Source organism: Syngnathoides biaculeatus, chromosome 23, assembly GCF_019802595.1.
Source record: "Syngnathoides biaculeatus isolate LvHL_M chromosome 23, ASM1980259v1, whole genome shotgun sequence".
NCBI classification, from domain to species: Eukaryota; Metazoa; Chordata; class Actinopteri; order Syngnathiformes; family Syngnathidae; genus Syngnathoides; species Syngnathoides biaculeatus.
In genome coordinates this window covers 3102272-3118183 of record NC_084662.1, presented here as the reverse complement: position 1 = coordinate 3118183, position 15912 = coordinate 3102272, and the positions used below count along the sequence as shown (strand labels likewise).

At 41.1% G+C, this 15912-nt stretch overlaps 2 protein-coding genes across 3 annotated transcripts; one reads left to right on the top strand and one right to left on the bottom strand.

Annotated features, from left to right (window-relative positions):
- Positions 1-939: 939 nt before the first annotated feature.
- slirp (SRA stem-loop interacting RNA binding protein) lies at positions 940-2842 on the bottom strand. The gene is made up of 4 exons (XM_061811914.1): positions 2696-2842; positions 1786-1844; positions 1576-1683; positions 940-1182 (listed from the first exon to the last, which is right to left on the bottom strand). The coding sequence occupies exons 1-4, from the start codon at positions 2760-2762 to the stop codon at positions 1108-1110; spliced, it is 309 nt and encodes a 102-aa protein (XP_061667898.1). The 5' UTR covers positions 2763-2842; the 3' UTR covers positions 940-1107.
- A 1892-nt stretch (positions 2843-4734) lies between these two features.
- alkbh1 (alkB homolog 1, histone H2A dioxygenase) lies at positions 4735-11202 on the top strand. Of its 2 annotated transcripts, none has more exons than XM_061811501.1 (6): positions 4735-4937; positions 5758-5866; positions 5999-6161; positions 8938-9028; positions 9206-9399; positions 10770-11202. In XM_061811501.1, the coding sequence occupies exons 1-6, from the start codon at positions 4800-4802 to the stop codon at positions 11194-11196; spliced, it is 1122 nt and encodes a 373-aa protein (XP_061667485.1). In that variant the 5' UTR covers positions 4735-4799; the 3' UTR covers positions 11197-11202. The 2 variants fall into 2 exon arrangements, with proteins under 2 accessions (XP_061667485.1, XP_061667486.1); XM_061811502.1 differs by having other exon boundaries at positions 4739-4937; positions 8941-9028.
- Positions 11203-15912: the final 4710 nt, after the last annotated feature.

The window sequence follows — 15912 nt, the reverse complement described above, 5'->3', positions numbered from 1 at the left end:
GTCGGTAGTGTAAATATTTGCATTTTGCGACATGAACAAAACTTGTTTGCGGCAGATTACTCGATTGGACAACAGAGTTATACAGTATAATGATCCAATCGTGTTAGTGGTTAATCGAGTTTAATCATTACCATGTACATGTGTTCTCGGTTCTCAGAAATCGCAGTGTAACTTGTTAGTTAGCCAAGTAATGGCGCGTACTGAGCGACAGTGTGTTCAAAGTTTTAAGATGGCAAAAGTGTTAGAAAAAAAGGATGACGATCGAGCGAGGGCAATTGACAAGGATGCTGGAATCAAAAACTGTTTCAGACGGGCATGGCTTGAAAAAAGTGTAACCGTGTAGATAGAACCGAAAACGGTATCAACATGTCTAACCGAACACATACAAAAAGTGGACATTCCCGGCAAAGTGCTGTGCACTCTGTGTTCCGATAGGAGCAAAAAAATATCCAGGAGGAAACTCAAACCCCAACCACACACACACAGCTCCCACCTACAATGATTAGACTTTTTTTCCAAAACGTTTTTCATGCATTTGGTATTTGCATGTCTGTTCAGGCATGAATGAAGTCCAAACAGCTGTCCTCCAAGGAAGCTTTTAGAACCATCTTAAAGATGATCAAAATAAATAAACAGCACCAAAGTTAAAGTATGAGTCACCACAAAGGGTCTGAATACTTAGGTCTGTGTGATGTTTTTCTTGAATCTGCAAAAGTTCAATTTTTTTCTCTCAATATGACATGCTTTGTGTATATTGGGGCTACAATACAACAGTGACAAATTTAATGGGGGTCTGAATCATTTTTGTAGCCTATGTAAGATTCCTGTGGTGCATTTTGGTCTGCTTTCAAGTAGTTAACTCCTACTGACTGACTAAGTAACTGTAATAATCTTTAGTGTGCTTGCTTTGATTATAAAACAACCACAACACCCACCAAATGGACTTGAGTTTGTTTTTATTGTATGTGGGGGAATTTTTTTTCTGGCATGACATGAATGATTGCAAGTGACAGTTGTCATTATTGAATTCAGGAGATAGTCAAATAGACAAAAGGAATAGTACACACATGAAATGAACACATGAACTTTTCCAGGTGATCATGGGAGTCAAATGGAGCTTCCATCATTTTCATTATTTGATTTCTGTCCAGAAAATGGCCGCCTGTTCTTCTGAACCTGAAGCTGCAAAATACGTAGTTTATTACAAAAATAAAAGTCCTTATTTTTTGGTTTTCAGTTTTAAGTAAAATTAGTCCTGTGGATATTAAACATGCAGTCACTTTAGAACTCAGATGTAAATTAGTCACCTAAAGCAAAAAGGAAAAGTACCTGTTACCTATTACCAGGTTACCATAACTATGGAATGATTCCTTAAAAAGTACATTTTAGGGCTGTCATTATTTAATATTTTTAGAAGATACACACAGTTGAAGCTGGACGTTTACATACACTGCAAAAATATTTCACTTTTTTGTCTCACTGTCCGAAATCAAATCAGATTAAACTGCTCCTCTTTCAGGTCTGTCAAAATCACCAAAATTTGATCATTTTAAATACCTTGACTGTGTTGTTTACCTTTGCGCCCTCCAATAAGTGGAGCTCTTTCTGCAGTGCGTTGTTCAGTCCCTCTTCTGTGGTGAATCCCACCCAACAAAATCCCCTGTGGAAGCCAGTTTCTTTATCCTGTTCGAACATTGCATGATGCACTCATAAATCAGATAATAGTTATTCGTGTAACCTTGTAAGGGGGTGTTCAAAAGATGATTTGTCCATAGGGCTACTTACAAATGGAAGGAGACACTTTCTGACTTGTCCAAACTGTCCAAAGTACTCCCTCATCTCCTCTGAAAAATAAGTCAAACCGCCCGGAATACATTTTCTCAATTCTAGGAAAAACTGTTAAGTAATGGAACCATATGGATAGGTTTCTAATGACGTCACCACCACCCTTCGACCAATCGGATAAATAACTTCTTTTACCATGGACTCACACATATAAAAACCTTGTGTTACTGGGCAGCTTTTGTCTTCATCTTTGGCTATCCTGCTAGAAGACACGTCTCATGTCTGGCAGATACCTAGATAAGACCTGAACGTCTGTACTGCACATTCTTTTGTAATAAATTCATTTGCTGTTAACTTTTTCTAATCTTTGGTCATATCTTCCTTGACTCGTGAAGACGCATAGGGTCCAATCTCACAAATCCCTACACTATCCATTGAATTTTAAAAGTTAAAAAAAAGAAAAAAAATCATAAATAACTTGTATTTGACCTTTTTCCCCCACACAGGTTGGAGTAGCTTGAAAAGAAGACTGACTCGTTTAAAGTATGTTTGTGTGCGTGTGTGAGGAGGGGGGTAGTAAGCGCAATACTTGTATGGTTTAGGTTTGAGGAAGGTGACAATTGTAATGACGACATATATAGGCGCATTTTGAAGGTTAAAATGGTAGTGTGACAGGCGGGTGGGGGAAAGAGCACTGTAATAAATGTATCGTTTAGCTGCCTGACAAAGTTCGTGATTCAAAAGCGTTTACAGTTAATTATATAAAAGAGTGATGTAGCTTTTGCTTGCTAACAGAGGTGACTGCCTGAAAGACACAAGGCGATGAATACATTGAATACTTCCTTTACAGACTATCGTAGCAACTAATACGTAAAAGAAATCAGGTATTTACAATAAAAATAAAACTCACTGCCAGCAACTGTCCATGGCACTTTCGATACAAACAGCTCAAACAAATTCCTAGACGGAGCCGCCATGTTTTCTGCTGAAATAACACTTTGACCTCGGACGCAATTTGCGGACTTCCGTTTTTTAAGTCTTCGGCTGTTACTTTTTTCCGTTTTATTTAAGATCACAAAATATGTGTTCAGTCTCATTATTGAAATACATAATAGAATAGAAATAAAAGAGCACGTAACTCCAAAATTGAATGTTCTTCCACGTGTGGATTATCTCATGGATTTATGTTGACTTCATTTGCTAAAAGGCAAAAAGTGATTATAATATAAGAAGTGTAATAATAATACATGGGTAAATACAATTAATTATTTGAAACGATACTTTATCAGCTAGTACAGTGAAGTAGCTGTAGAGTGTTGGCCTCACAGTTCTGAGGACCAGGGTTCAAATTCCAGCCTAGCTGTGTGGAGTTTGCATGTTCTTTGGCCACTCCGGTTTCCTCTCACATCCTAAAAACATGTATTAATTGAAGACTAAATTGCCCATCGGTGTGAATTGTTGTTTGTTTCTATGTGCCCTGCAATTGGCTGGAAACCCGTTGAGGGTGTAGCCCATTGCAGGGCCCAATGATTGCTGGGATTGGCTCCAGCACTCTCGAGACCCTTGTGAGGATAAGTGGCTCAGAAAATAGATGGATGTACTTGCTATTCTTGAAAATCAACCCTCACCCCTGACCACCGGGACCCGGATAACGTCAAAGTCCATTTTCCAAGCTGCTTATCCTCACAATGGTTGCAGGAGTCTTGGAGCCTATCCTAGCTAAAGTATCACCGATATTCCATCCTCAGGCTCTCCCCCTCACTTTTGTCTGCTATCTTTTACCAGAAACGTATTTTTGTATTTGAAAACCCCTCCTCCCTGCTGTGTCATTTGTTCCCCCAATTTGGCCAGTTTGTTGATCGATTTATTAAATACAGAAAATTAACTTATTTATTAAAAAAAAAAATATATATATATATATATATATATATATATTTTTTTTTTTTTTCCCTGGAAATAAATAATAAATACAAGTATATGGTAGTCAAATAAAGTAAATAAAGTATTTACTTATATACATACACAAAGTTAACAGTTATTATCCATCCATCCATCCATCCATTCTCTTTAGCAGCTTATCCTCACAAGGGTCACGGGGAGTGCTGGAGCCTATCCCAGCTGTCAACAGGCAGGAGGCAGAGTGCCTGTGCTCATGGGGCCCAACCGGTTCTACTCCAAAAATGTAACGTGGATCTCCCCTACATATGGTCACCACCTGTGAGAAGGGCCATAGGCCTCTGGTACAGTGTGAGCTGGGCAATCCGAACCCCAGCTACAGAAGCTGGCTCTAAGAACGTGAGATTTTGCTTCTTTATAAGGGAAGGATTCTGAGCTGGTGTGTGATTTCGAGAAGTCCCATGTGGATATAGTCGAACTTGCCTTCACACATGAATTGGGCTCTGGTACCAGTCCTCTTGAGAGGATTCGGATTCTCTTCAACTCTAGAGTTGCCCAAAATGAGAGGCGCTGAGCAGGTGTGATTAAAAATCTACATTTTCTTAGCCGCTTATCTTCACGAGGGTCGCAGTGAGTGCTGGTCCTATCCCAACTGTCAACGGGCAGGAGGTGGGGTACACACTGAATTGGTTGCCAGCCAATCACAGGGCACATCGAGACAAACAAACGCACTCACATCACACCTCGGGGCAATTTAAAGTGTACAATTAATGTTGCATGTTTTGGGGATGTGAGAGGAAACCGGAATACTCGAAGAAAACCCATCAGGCACGGGGAGAACATGCAAACTCCATCCAGGATCGAACTCAGAACGGTGAGGCCAAGGCTTTCCAGCTGCACCCACCGTGCCGCCCACATAGTTATCATTTATTTAATTAAATACACAAAATCAGTGAATTCCCACATCTCATTTATTACTTGGACTGAGTGTGTGTGTGTGTGTGTGTGTGTGTGTGTGTGTGTGTGTGTGTGTGTGTGTGTGTGAGACCTGTGTCATAGCATCTCCCTGCCAGGTGATGGCAGTCTTGTTCCAGATTGCAACGTAGAGGAAGCATAACATGGACAAGATGGCGGTGTCCGTGATGGAGACCGGAGAGGATGCGTTCAGAAAAATATTTAAATTGTACAAACGAAGAAACCCTTCGCCGGATTTCAGCGATGTCATTGATTTTTCCAAGTGTGTGACAAATGACAAGGTGAACCAAATATCTATTCAACAAGTCAAATTGTTTTTTTTGTGTTTTTTCTTTTTACACGAGGCATATTTATACTGTACCTTGAGTCTTTCTGATTTAAAAAAAGTGATTAACAGTCTAAATTTGTCTTATAAAACATTATCCTACAATAGTAAAACTTATTCTACACAGCAATGTATCTCCTGTAGATTGAACTCTGATTACTTGATTCACAATAGAAATCCAACTCACAAGAAATGAAGTAAACATGGGTTATTGAATGTAAATTCACACGCATCAGCACGTCTCAAAATTCATGGGACCATAGTTCAACATTGTAATTTGAGTGTTATTAAAAAATATCATGATATCCATCCATTTTCTTAGCTGCTTGTCATCACGACGGTAGCAGGAGTGCTGAAGCCTATCCCCGCTGTCAACGGGCGGCAGGAGGCAGGGTACACCCTGAACTGGTTGCCAGCCAATCGCAGGGCACATTGAGACAAACAGCCGCACTCATAATCACACCTCGGGGCAATTTAGAGTGTCCAATTAATGTATGTTTTTTGGGATGTGAGAGGAAACCGGAGTGCCCGGAGAAAATCCATGCAGGCACGGGAAGAACATGCAAACTCCACACAGGCGGGCCGGGATCGAACCCTGGACCTCAGAACTGTGAGGCCAATGCTTTACAGCTGATGCACCGTGCCTCGCTTATAATCCCTTAAGAAGAATTTCAAGTCACTACTGTATATTTTGTGTTGTATGCCACATAGAGGACCAGAGCTTCAGTTGTAACAGATCAGAAAGTTTGGCTGAATTCCGTGTGCATGTTTTGTAGATAGTTCCAGTGAAACTAGATCCAGCTGCAGTAAGTGATGGCGATGCTGCCAAGGTTGGATTACGTCCTGTCAAAGAGTGGAAAGCCTTCAACTTGCAGGGATACCCAGGTGAAATGATCAAGCAGCTGACTCCAACCTTAAGATCATGAAAATCCTAAATGATCAACTCAAAACACTGGTATACGCTCTCCTTAAAGGAGCTTCCTCTCTTTGCCTATTTTTCTGTTGTGTTTTCTCCAGGGTTCCTATTCATTAGTAACCCGTTCCTTCGTGGCTCTCAGCTCTTCTGGGTTCGGCAGTGTTTGAAGACTTACCCTCAGAAACCAAATGTCTGCAACCTGGACATGCACATGTCTCACACTGACACCCAGGACATCTGGGCCAAGAGTGTTCCCAACCTCAGGTGAGATGACACTGACAGTGTTGATGACTAACTCTGCTTATCAAAATCTATGCTTTGTTGACAGCCACAAAACAGAGAACAACCTCTCAGTCTAGCACCGATGTTCAGTTTTATTCATGCGTCAAGAACAAACAAAAGCATATTACTAAAAATAAATAACACAGAAATTAGGTTTTTTTTTCAAGTTATATTAAATGGAAATTAGCAATGGTGCAAAATGTTCCACTTTCTCACTTCAATACATCTTAAGCCAACTTAAATTTTGCATTTTTTCATTATATTGAAGCCATTTACTAAAATCATTGTTCTTTTTTTCCACATTAATATACAAAGAGCACCACATATTTACAGAAAAAAATTGAATTGTTGAAATTGTTGCAGATTTATTAAAAAGAAAAATTGAAATATCACAGACTTAAGTGTTCAGACCCTTAGCTGTGACACTCATATAGTCCGGGTATTGTCCATTTCTTCTGATCATCCTTGAGCTGGTGTGATATCTTCATTGGAGTCCTGTGGCCTCCATAATCCTTAAATGGAAGACGTTTGGGACAACCAGAATCCTTCCTAGAGGTGGCCGTCTGGCCAAACTTAGCAATGTGGGGAAGAGAGCCTTGGTGAAAGGTAAAGAAAGAACCCTGAGCTCAACAGATGCAGTCGGGAGATGAGAATGTTCAAGAAAGTCAACCATCACTGCAGCCCTCCACCCCTCGGGGGTTTATAGCAGAGTGGCCCAACAGAAGCCACTCCTCAATGCAAGAAATGAACACCTGTTTGAAGTTTACTAGAAAACATCTGAAGGACTCCCAAGACGGTAAGAAATAAGATTATCTGGTGTGATGAGATGAAGATAAAACTTTTTGACCTAAATTCTAAGCTCGATGTGTGAAAGAAATCAGGCACTGCTCATCACCTATCCAATACAATCCCAACAGCAAAGTGTTGTGGTGGTTGCATCGTGCTGTGGGTTTTTTTTTTAGTTGGTTGCAATCAAAGGAAAGATAACTGTGGCTAATTACAGGGATACTCTGCCCGAAAAAAATCTCCAGATTGCTAAGGATCTATGACTGGGGCGAAAGTTCACATTCCAACAAGACAATGACCCTCTGCACACTAAGATACTGGAGAGGCTTCAGAATAACTATGTGACTCTTCTTGAATGCTCCAGTCAGAACCCTGACTTAAACCCAAATGACCATCTTTGGAGAGACCTGAAAATAGCTGTCCACCAATGTTCACCATCCAATCTGACAGAATTGGAGAGGATCTGCAAGGAGGAATGGCAGAGGAACCAAATTCCAGGTCTGAAAAACTTGTTGCATCATTCCCCAAAAACTCAAAAGGGTGCTCCTACTAAATACTGAGCAAAGGGTCTGAATACTTACAATTGTGTGATATTTAAGTTTTTTTTTTTTTAATCTGCAAAGATTTCAACAATTCTGTCTTTTTTCTGTCAGGATGGGGTGTGGTGCTGTGTGTATATTAATGACGAAAAATATATGATTTGGGAAAACGGTTGCAGTATATCAATGAGTGAAAATTTTAAGGGGGTCTGAATACTTACTATTTTCATTTATCAATAATTCCACGCCCAATATATTTTTAGACTTTGGTTTAAATTTTCTCATCGAGCACCCTTGCTACAATCCAGCGTGGTAACCACAGTGACGTTTGACTCAAGTTCACCAATCAAACGACATCTGCACTCAGTCTTCTTTTGGGCTTTAGGGACCAATCATTCATGACAGCCCCACACGACTTGTGTTTATAATATAGACTAGGAAAAAAAACAGATTTTACATGTAGTTTTGTCACTGCCCAAACACGGAGATTTCAGTTGAATTATAATTTGAGGAAACACCTTCTGAGAAGTTGCCGATGTTTTTGCTGTTATTTTGGCTGTGTATATGGCAACATTAACCCCATTTTCAAATTGCAATCCTGGGGTTCTTTGCAATGGCCTGCTCTAACATTTTCTACTCAATCCAGTTGAACATATTCAGAGCTACTTTTTCTGCGTCTTAAAATGTTTCACGTTAACAGAGTTTAGGGACATGTCCAGATCCAGAAATTGTTCAAGAGCCACAGAAAGAAATAATAAATTCGACTAAACCACAAATTCAACCTAATCCTGAACTAATTCCCGTTAAGTTCAATTTACTTCCAAAAAAATAACTGGTTGAGAATGATTAAACTTGGTTTGATTCAGGCATACACATTAAGACACTAAAAGAATCAAATGTAATGTAGTGGGGTGTGTCTATATAAAAGAGGAGCTCAGAGAAGTATTCTTGGAACATCTACTGTGTGAACTGCGTTTAGTGTATGGTTTTTTGTTGTTGTTGTTTTATATTTACATGTGCTAGATATTAAGTCCATTTAACACTAAAAACTAACTGCCCAGTTATATAGATTAATGTATAGATCTGGATCTGTATGGTGCGTGCAGCAGATACATTTCCAAACTTAAATACCGGTGAGTACCAGACCCCTTGTTATAATGAAGTGGAAAAATCATATTATTACTTTGGCCACCTAGCGGAAAGATAATGACAATAATTAAAATGTTAAAATTAATGTATTGGAAGATATAATGGCGCATTACGGGAATGATTCAATTTTTTGGAAAAGTTGTAAATGTATTGGATTACAATAGTTTTACAAAGTTCAAATATTGCATTTCCTAACTTTGGACCGCAATGCCAATACATTCCTTTCTCTAATTCTTCTAATTCTTCGCGTTTATAAAATGCGCTCTGTTTTAATTTTCCTCAAGTAGTTCTTCTGTTGGAAAGAGAGTGCCCAGAACTCTTCTGGATAGGCTGCGCTGGGTCACTTTGGGGTATCATTACAACTGGAACAGCAAGGTAACCAAATTTGTTAAAGTAAATTACTTGTTACTTCAGTCCATAATGTACTTTTTCCAAAAACATTTCTTTACTCATAATAATCCCTCAAGAGAATGTTTTACTTGTATGTATAACAGTGACAATAATGCTGAATTGATATTTAAGATTAAAAGAATTGTTCCTGCTTTTTCATAGACTTACTCTGCAAATCATTACACTCCATTCCCAACCGAGCTCCACCTCCTGTCTTACCAAATTGCAACTGCATGCGGCTTCCCAGGCTTCATTGCAGAGGCTGGAATCCTCAACTACTACAAGTCAGATTCCTCTTTAGGAATTCACGTGGATGATGCGGAGTTAGATCATAGCCATCCGTTGCTGTCTTTCAGGTATTTTACTAGCGTTAAAGTGAAAATACTGTACCATTAGCTTGTGATACACTGTGTTCTATTACAATAAGAAACTAATTCACAATAAACTAGGACTGCACAGGTGGCACGATGGAGCAGCTGGGGAGAGCATTAGCTTCACGTTTATGGGAACTGGGGTTCAAATCCCAGTCCCACCTGTCTGGAGTTTGCATGTTATCCTCGTGTCTGCGTGGCTTCTCTATGGGCACTCTGGTTTCCTTTATCTATTCATTCATCCATTTTTTGAGCCGCTTATCCTCACAAGGGTCGCGGGAATGCTGGTGCCTATCCCAGCTGTCATTGGGCAGGAGGCAGAGTACACCTAGAACTGGTTGCCAGCCAGTCGCAGGGCACACGGAGACAAACAACAGTCGCACTCACAATCACACCTAGAGGGAATATAGAGTCTCCAATTAAAACATGTTTTTGGGCAGTGGGTGGAAACCAGAGTGGTCGGAGAAAACCCACGCAGGCACCTGAAGAGCGTGCAAACTGCACACACGCTGGTTCGGGATTAAACCTGGTTCTTCAGAACTGTGATGCCAATCCTCGAACCAGTTGCTTCACCGTGCCGCCTGGTTTCCTCCCACATGTAATTGGAGGCTCTCAAATTGCCCTTAGGTGTTATTGTGAGTGCGACTGTTGTTCGCTTCTATGTGCCGTGTGATTGGTTGGTAACCAGTTGAGGGTCTACCCTGCCTCCTGCCTGATCATAGCTAGAATAGGCTCCAGCACTCCCGCAAACCTTGCTTGGATAACCGACTCAGAAAAATTGATGGATAGACTACAGCTGCACAATATTGGGAAAAAAATGACATTGTTATTGTCATTTTGGTAGTAAAAACTACAAGTTAGAATACACATAAAACCAGCACGCTTTTTCCCTCTGTAAAAAAAACTGCTCAGTGGAGCACCAAAGTATATCATTCTTATGAATTCTGCCTATATTTAAATGCACTTTAATATTGAGAAATGGTCCAGTCAAACATGAAGTTAAAATAATTTGTTTTCATGCTGGGTTATACAGCAGTCATTGGCACATTCCTAACACCATTTATTTGTTTTCAATCAATTTACACCAGTTTTATCACAAGTCTTAATATTTTTGTATTTAAGCAAAACACATTGTGGTGTAAGCCTTTAGTTTGTCCCCTGAATGATGATGTGGCTCTTTCCCTTTCCCCCCACGTGTCGTCGATTGCAGCATTCTCGTAATATAATAATAATACTCATACAAGCCCTACCCTAACCCTAACCCTTGTGATACAACTATTGCGCACACGTACATAGTGATGACCATGCTTAATATATTGTGCAGCCCTACCGTAATCACACTTTTTTTTTTCCAGTTTTGGCCAGTCAGCAATCTTCCTCCTGGGTGGCATCCACAGACAGGAGAGTCCCACTGCCATGTACATGCACAGCGGAGATTTAATGATCATGTCGGGGCAGAGTCGTCTCTTTTATCATGCCATGCCTCGCATTGTTCCAACACACCAGAAAGTAGAAGCACTCGAGACCGATCAATGTGGCTGGCACTCCGGCTGGCAGGGCAGCACTGTTATGGAGCAGGTGTCGGAGGAGGACTGGACTGTGTGTGCCAGGTACATCCACAGCTCCAGAGTCAACATGACTGTCAGACAGGTTCTGGGACAGGGGCAGAGCTTCCCAGAGACATTTTCTCTTCCACGCCATGCACAGGAGCACCAAGAAGACAACGAAGACCATATGAAGAGGAGATGTAGAAGTGACTCATTCAACATTAAAAATACATAATACAGAGTAGTCTAGGAGTGTTATCTATTCAGTATGTGTTGAACAGCAGAACAGAGGATTGTAAAGGCCCTCGCTTTCGTGCCCATTTAATTCTTCCCATTTTTTGTGTCCTGTTTGGCTGTGAAATCAAGCAGAATGGAGGATCTGCATCCCCTTTGCCAGAATAGTTATAATGTCTCACAGTGAAGTTTTTTTATCTTACTCTGTGATTGATTTTTATTTTAATTGAAGTTTTATTGAGGATCTGAGTCAGTCGAACAGAACTGAATTTCAAGAGGACTGAGAGAGATTAAAAAAAAAGATGGACAAAGCACCAAACCATAAACAGAATGAGAGCAAAAAAACATTCCATATCCACAACAAAGAATTAAATATGGATGTTACATACTTTAGTGCTACACGCTGTGAAGGAAAAACAGGACAAGGATAGGAGAAGAAGCATATGCAAGACAAGGATCGTGACCTCGGCTATAAAACTGGAATTTGGTGGGACTGACTGAATTATAGAGGTCGATAGTGGGGTGATGCATATGTTCTTCAAGTATATATGGATTGTTTGTTGCAATAAGTCAGTAGTCCCACACCCAGTGAAAGAAACCTAGGGGGTGTGCCTACGGACACATCCAAGTGAATTCACGAAAGAAAAAAAATACACTGCTTTATAGCCTCCTCAACATCCAGGCTACTCAGAGATGGGAGCCCGAGGGACGGCCCATCGGCAGGCAGTCAGAAATCTCTCCAAGGTGGTGGAAAAGGCCAGCCACTGGCTGTGGATAAAGAGGAAAGACCATAATTGGGCCTTCAGGAGAATTGATGGCACCTAGGGGGTGAACGTGGGAAGCTGGGATTCACTGGTGAACCCTCTCGTTAGTGTTGTGGGCCTATCAGTGAAACACTTGACGATGGAAGGAAGCCCACTTGATAACCCGTAGGGTGCTATCACTTAGTTGAACATCCCACAGAGCCTCATCGGAGCCAAAATATGCATAAATAGAGGGGTATTAATATCTAGTTCTACATAGTACAGCTACAGATGAAAAAATGCTATGATATGGTTGTGAGGGTCCAACAGTGAAAGACTATGAAGTAATATAATATAGAGCAAATACTGGTATTTCAATATCACCAGAAAGACTTCAAACCCCTTTTTCCAAATTTTGCTGTGAGACTTAAAAGTTGATCCGAGTATTGTAAAAAAAAAAAAAAAAAAGTTGTCCCATAAAGACAAAGTAAATATTTCAGACAGTTGTGCAAATGTATTGAAAATGCAAACATTGAGACATGATAGGTTCATAAGTATTCACAACCTTGGCTTATTATTTTGTCTAAGCACCTTTGGCGGCAATCACAGCCTCAAGTCTTCTTGGGTATGTCTCTACAAGCATGACACACCAGATTGGGGCATTCTTCTCTGCAGTTCATCTCAAGGCCAGTCAGGTTGGATCATCAGCATTGGTGGTCAGCCATTTTTATTTTTTTCCAGAGATTTGGCTGGGCCACTCAAGGACATTAACAAGCTGCTCCTGAACCCACTCATTTGTTATCTTGCCTCTGAATTGACGTACTAATCGTAGTTCCAGAGCACTCTGGAGCAAGTTCTTTTGAAGATTTTGCCGATGTTTGTCAGGTGTCATCTTAACCTCTATGTCCGGGGTCTCAAACTCAACTTAACTTGGGGCCACTAAAGCCAGCGTCCGTCTGTGGCCGGGCCGCAGATGTACACACAGCCAATTTCAATTAGAAATTTAAAAGAAAATCCAATCTTCTCAAATGCCCGTTTTTTTTTAAACAAAATAAGATGAACAAGGACGCTGGTGTCAAGAAGTTGTGAGCAAAACTATTAATAAAATGCTCCAAGACAACGGTGCTATAATTTTTGCTCATAGAAAAATGTTTCTCTGCTTGCATCAAGCCTGGTCGATGTCACGCCCCCGAGAGCTGTATACTCCCCTGCACACATCACTGTAAAAGTGCAATTCATTTAAAACTCTCGGACTGCAAATGGCCCGCAGGCCACCAGTTTGAGACTCCTGTTCTATGTGGACTAGTCGTCCAATGGACCTTTCCGAATAGTGATCTTAAGCTCTGCTCCCCTTAGCTACAGTTGCCATGTCCTACAAGCTTCCAAAATGGTGACTGAACAGAACAGTATTCGTGTATTCCAGATTATATTGCGGTATGTTTTTTACCAAATGCGTCAGACTTGTCCAAGAGAGTTCTTCAGAGAGGTCTTAACTATTTCATGCAAGGATATGTACACGGAATTAAGATTTTGGACGGAGCAGGACGCAATGTCAGAGTTACAGCGAAATGTTGATGAAAAAGTTTGACTTGCCTCGTAATTGAACCCAGTGCTCTGTCTTAAAAGTCTGATGTGATACAAATAGATGTTTGTTTTGCATGACATCTCACATTTACATATCACTAACCCAACTCTTCGGCATAAAACATTACACACTTCATTCAGCAGGTCAGTGATACACTAATGACTAATTTGGATAAAACTGAAAGTTGTTCTCCTGCAATGAGCACTGATAATAACTCAATCAAACTCAGAGAAGATACTTCTTCCTCACTTACCTTCATACATACTGTGTTTGTTGATATTGTTTACAATTAGTTGTATGTGCGGTCTTCTGCAAGCCTTAATCCATCATAGACACTTCGTCAACTGTGTTTTAGGCTTTGGAAAATGAATCAACCGGGCCCCTTGTAACCTTGCAGGATATCTTTCATCAGAATGCACGTTCCCCAAGCGCATCTGAGGACCATTTTCTTCGTAACATTAACTTCCAAGCGCACGCTACTGACAACAAGCATTGTTTGTGGGACAACATGGTGACAGGAGCATGTCAAGCCAGGGGTAAAGACAATACAGCTATCTGACTGGCTATTATTGTTTGAGTGACAGGTCATAAAGGTCCATTCTTGCAGCAAAATCGTGGCTCCATAGCACAATACTTCCACCACCATGCTTCACAGTAGGGGTGGTGTTTGCCAGGTGATAATCATTGCCTCTTCTCCACATATGAAGCAATGCAATTCAGGCCAAAAAGTACTGTTTTGGTTTAACTAGACCAGAGAATGTTGTTACTTCAGGTTTGAGCATTCTTAAGTTGCCTTTTGGGTAACAACAAGCTGGAATTGGCTTCCATCTGGCTACGTTACAGTGAAATGCTACGTAGGGCAAAGGTTGAGGTGGCGAAGGCTAAACAAGAGGCATATGACGACGTGTACACCAGATTGGATACGAAAGAAGGAGAAAAGGATCTCAACAGGTTGGCCAGACAGAGGGATAGAGATGGGAAGGATGTGCAGCAAGTAAGGGTGATTAAGGATAGCGATGGAAATATGTTGACTGATGCCAGTAATGTGCTAAGTAGATGGAAAGAGTACTTTGAGAAGATGATGAATGAAGAAAAGAGAGAGAAGGAAGAGGAGAGGAGGCAAACGTGAATGACCAGGAAGTGGCAATGATTAGGAAGGGGGGAGTTAGAAAGCCACTGAACAGGATCAAAAATGGAAAGACAGTTGGTCCTGGTGACATACCAGTGGAGGTATGGAAGAGAGGTGGCTGTGGAGTTTTTGACCAACTCATTCAATAGAATACTCGCGGGAGAGAAGATGCCAGAAGAATGGAGGGAAAGTGTACTAGTTCCCATTTTTTGAGAACAATGGTGATGTTCAGAACTGTGGACACTCCAGAGGAATAAAGATGATGAGCCACACAAAGAAGTTATGGGAAAGAGTAGTGGAGGTTAGACTGTCAGATGTAAGTATATGCGAGTAACAGTATGGTTTCATGCCTAGAAAGAGTACCACAGATGCATTATTTGCCTTGTGGATGCTTGTGAAAAAGTACAGAGACTGTCAGAAGCTACCTTGTGTCTTTGTGGATCTAGAGAAAGCCTAAGACAGAGTACCAAGAGAGGAAGTGTGGTACTGCATGTGTAAATCCGGTGTGGCGGAGAAATATGTTAGAGTAATACAGGACATCTATGAGGACAGCACAATAGCAGTGAGATGTGCCATAGGTGTGTCAGAAGAATTTAAGGTGGAGGTGGGTCTGCATCAGGGATCCGCCCTGAGCTCCTTGTTTGCGGTAGTAATGGATAGGCTGACAGATTAGGTTAGATTGAATTCCCCTTGGACCATGATGTTCGCATGAATTTGGAGGAAGAGCGAAGGTCAAGCGAGAAGAGATAGCAAGGGTGGAGGACTTCAAATACTTGGGGTCAACAATACAAAGCAATGGAGAGTGTGGTAAGGAAGTGACGAAATGGGTACAAGCCGGGTAGAAAAGTTGGCGGAAGATGTCTGGTGTTCTTTGTGACAGAAGAGTCTCCGCTTGGATGAAGGGCGAAGTCTATAAAACAGTGGTGAGGCTGGCCATGATGTACGGACTAGAGACGGTGACACTGAAGAAACAAGAGGAAGCAGAACTGGAGGTGGCAGAAATGAAGATGAGGTTCTCGCTCAGAGTGAGCAGGATGGATAGGATTAGCTAAAGTTGGATTTTTTGGAGACAAGGTTTGAGAGAGAAGACTTTGATGGTTTGGACAAGTCCAGAGGCGGGAGAATGAGTATATTGGTAGAAGGGTGCTGAGGATGGAGCTGCCAGGCAAAAGAGCAAGACGAAGACCAAAGAAAAGGTTGATAGATGTGGTGAGGGAGGACATGAAGACTTTGGGTGTTAGTGAGGAAGATGCACGAGAT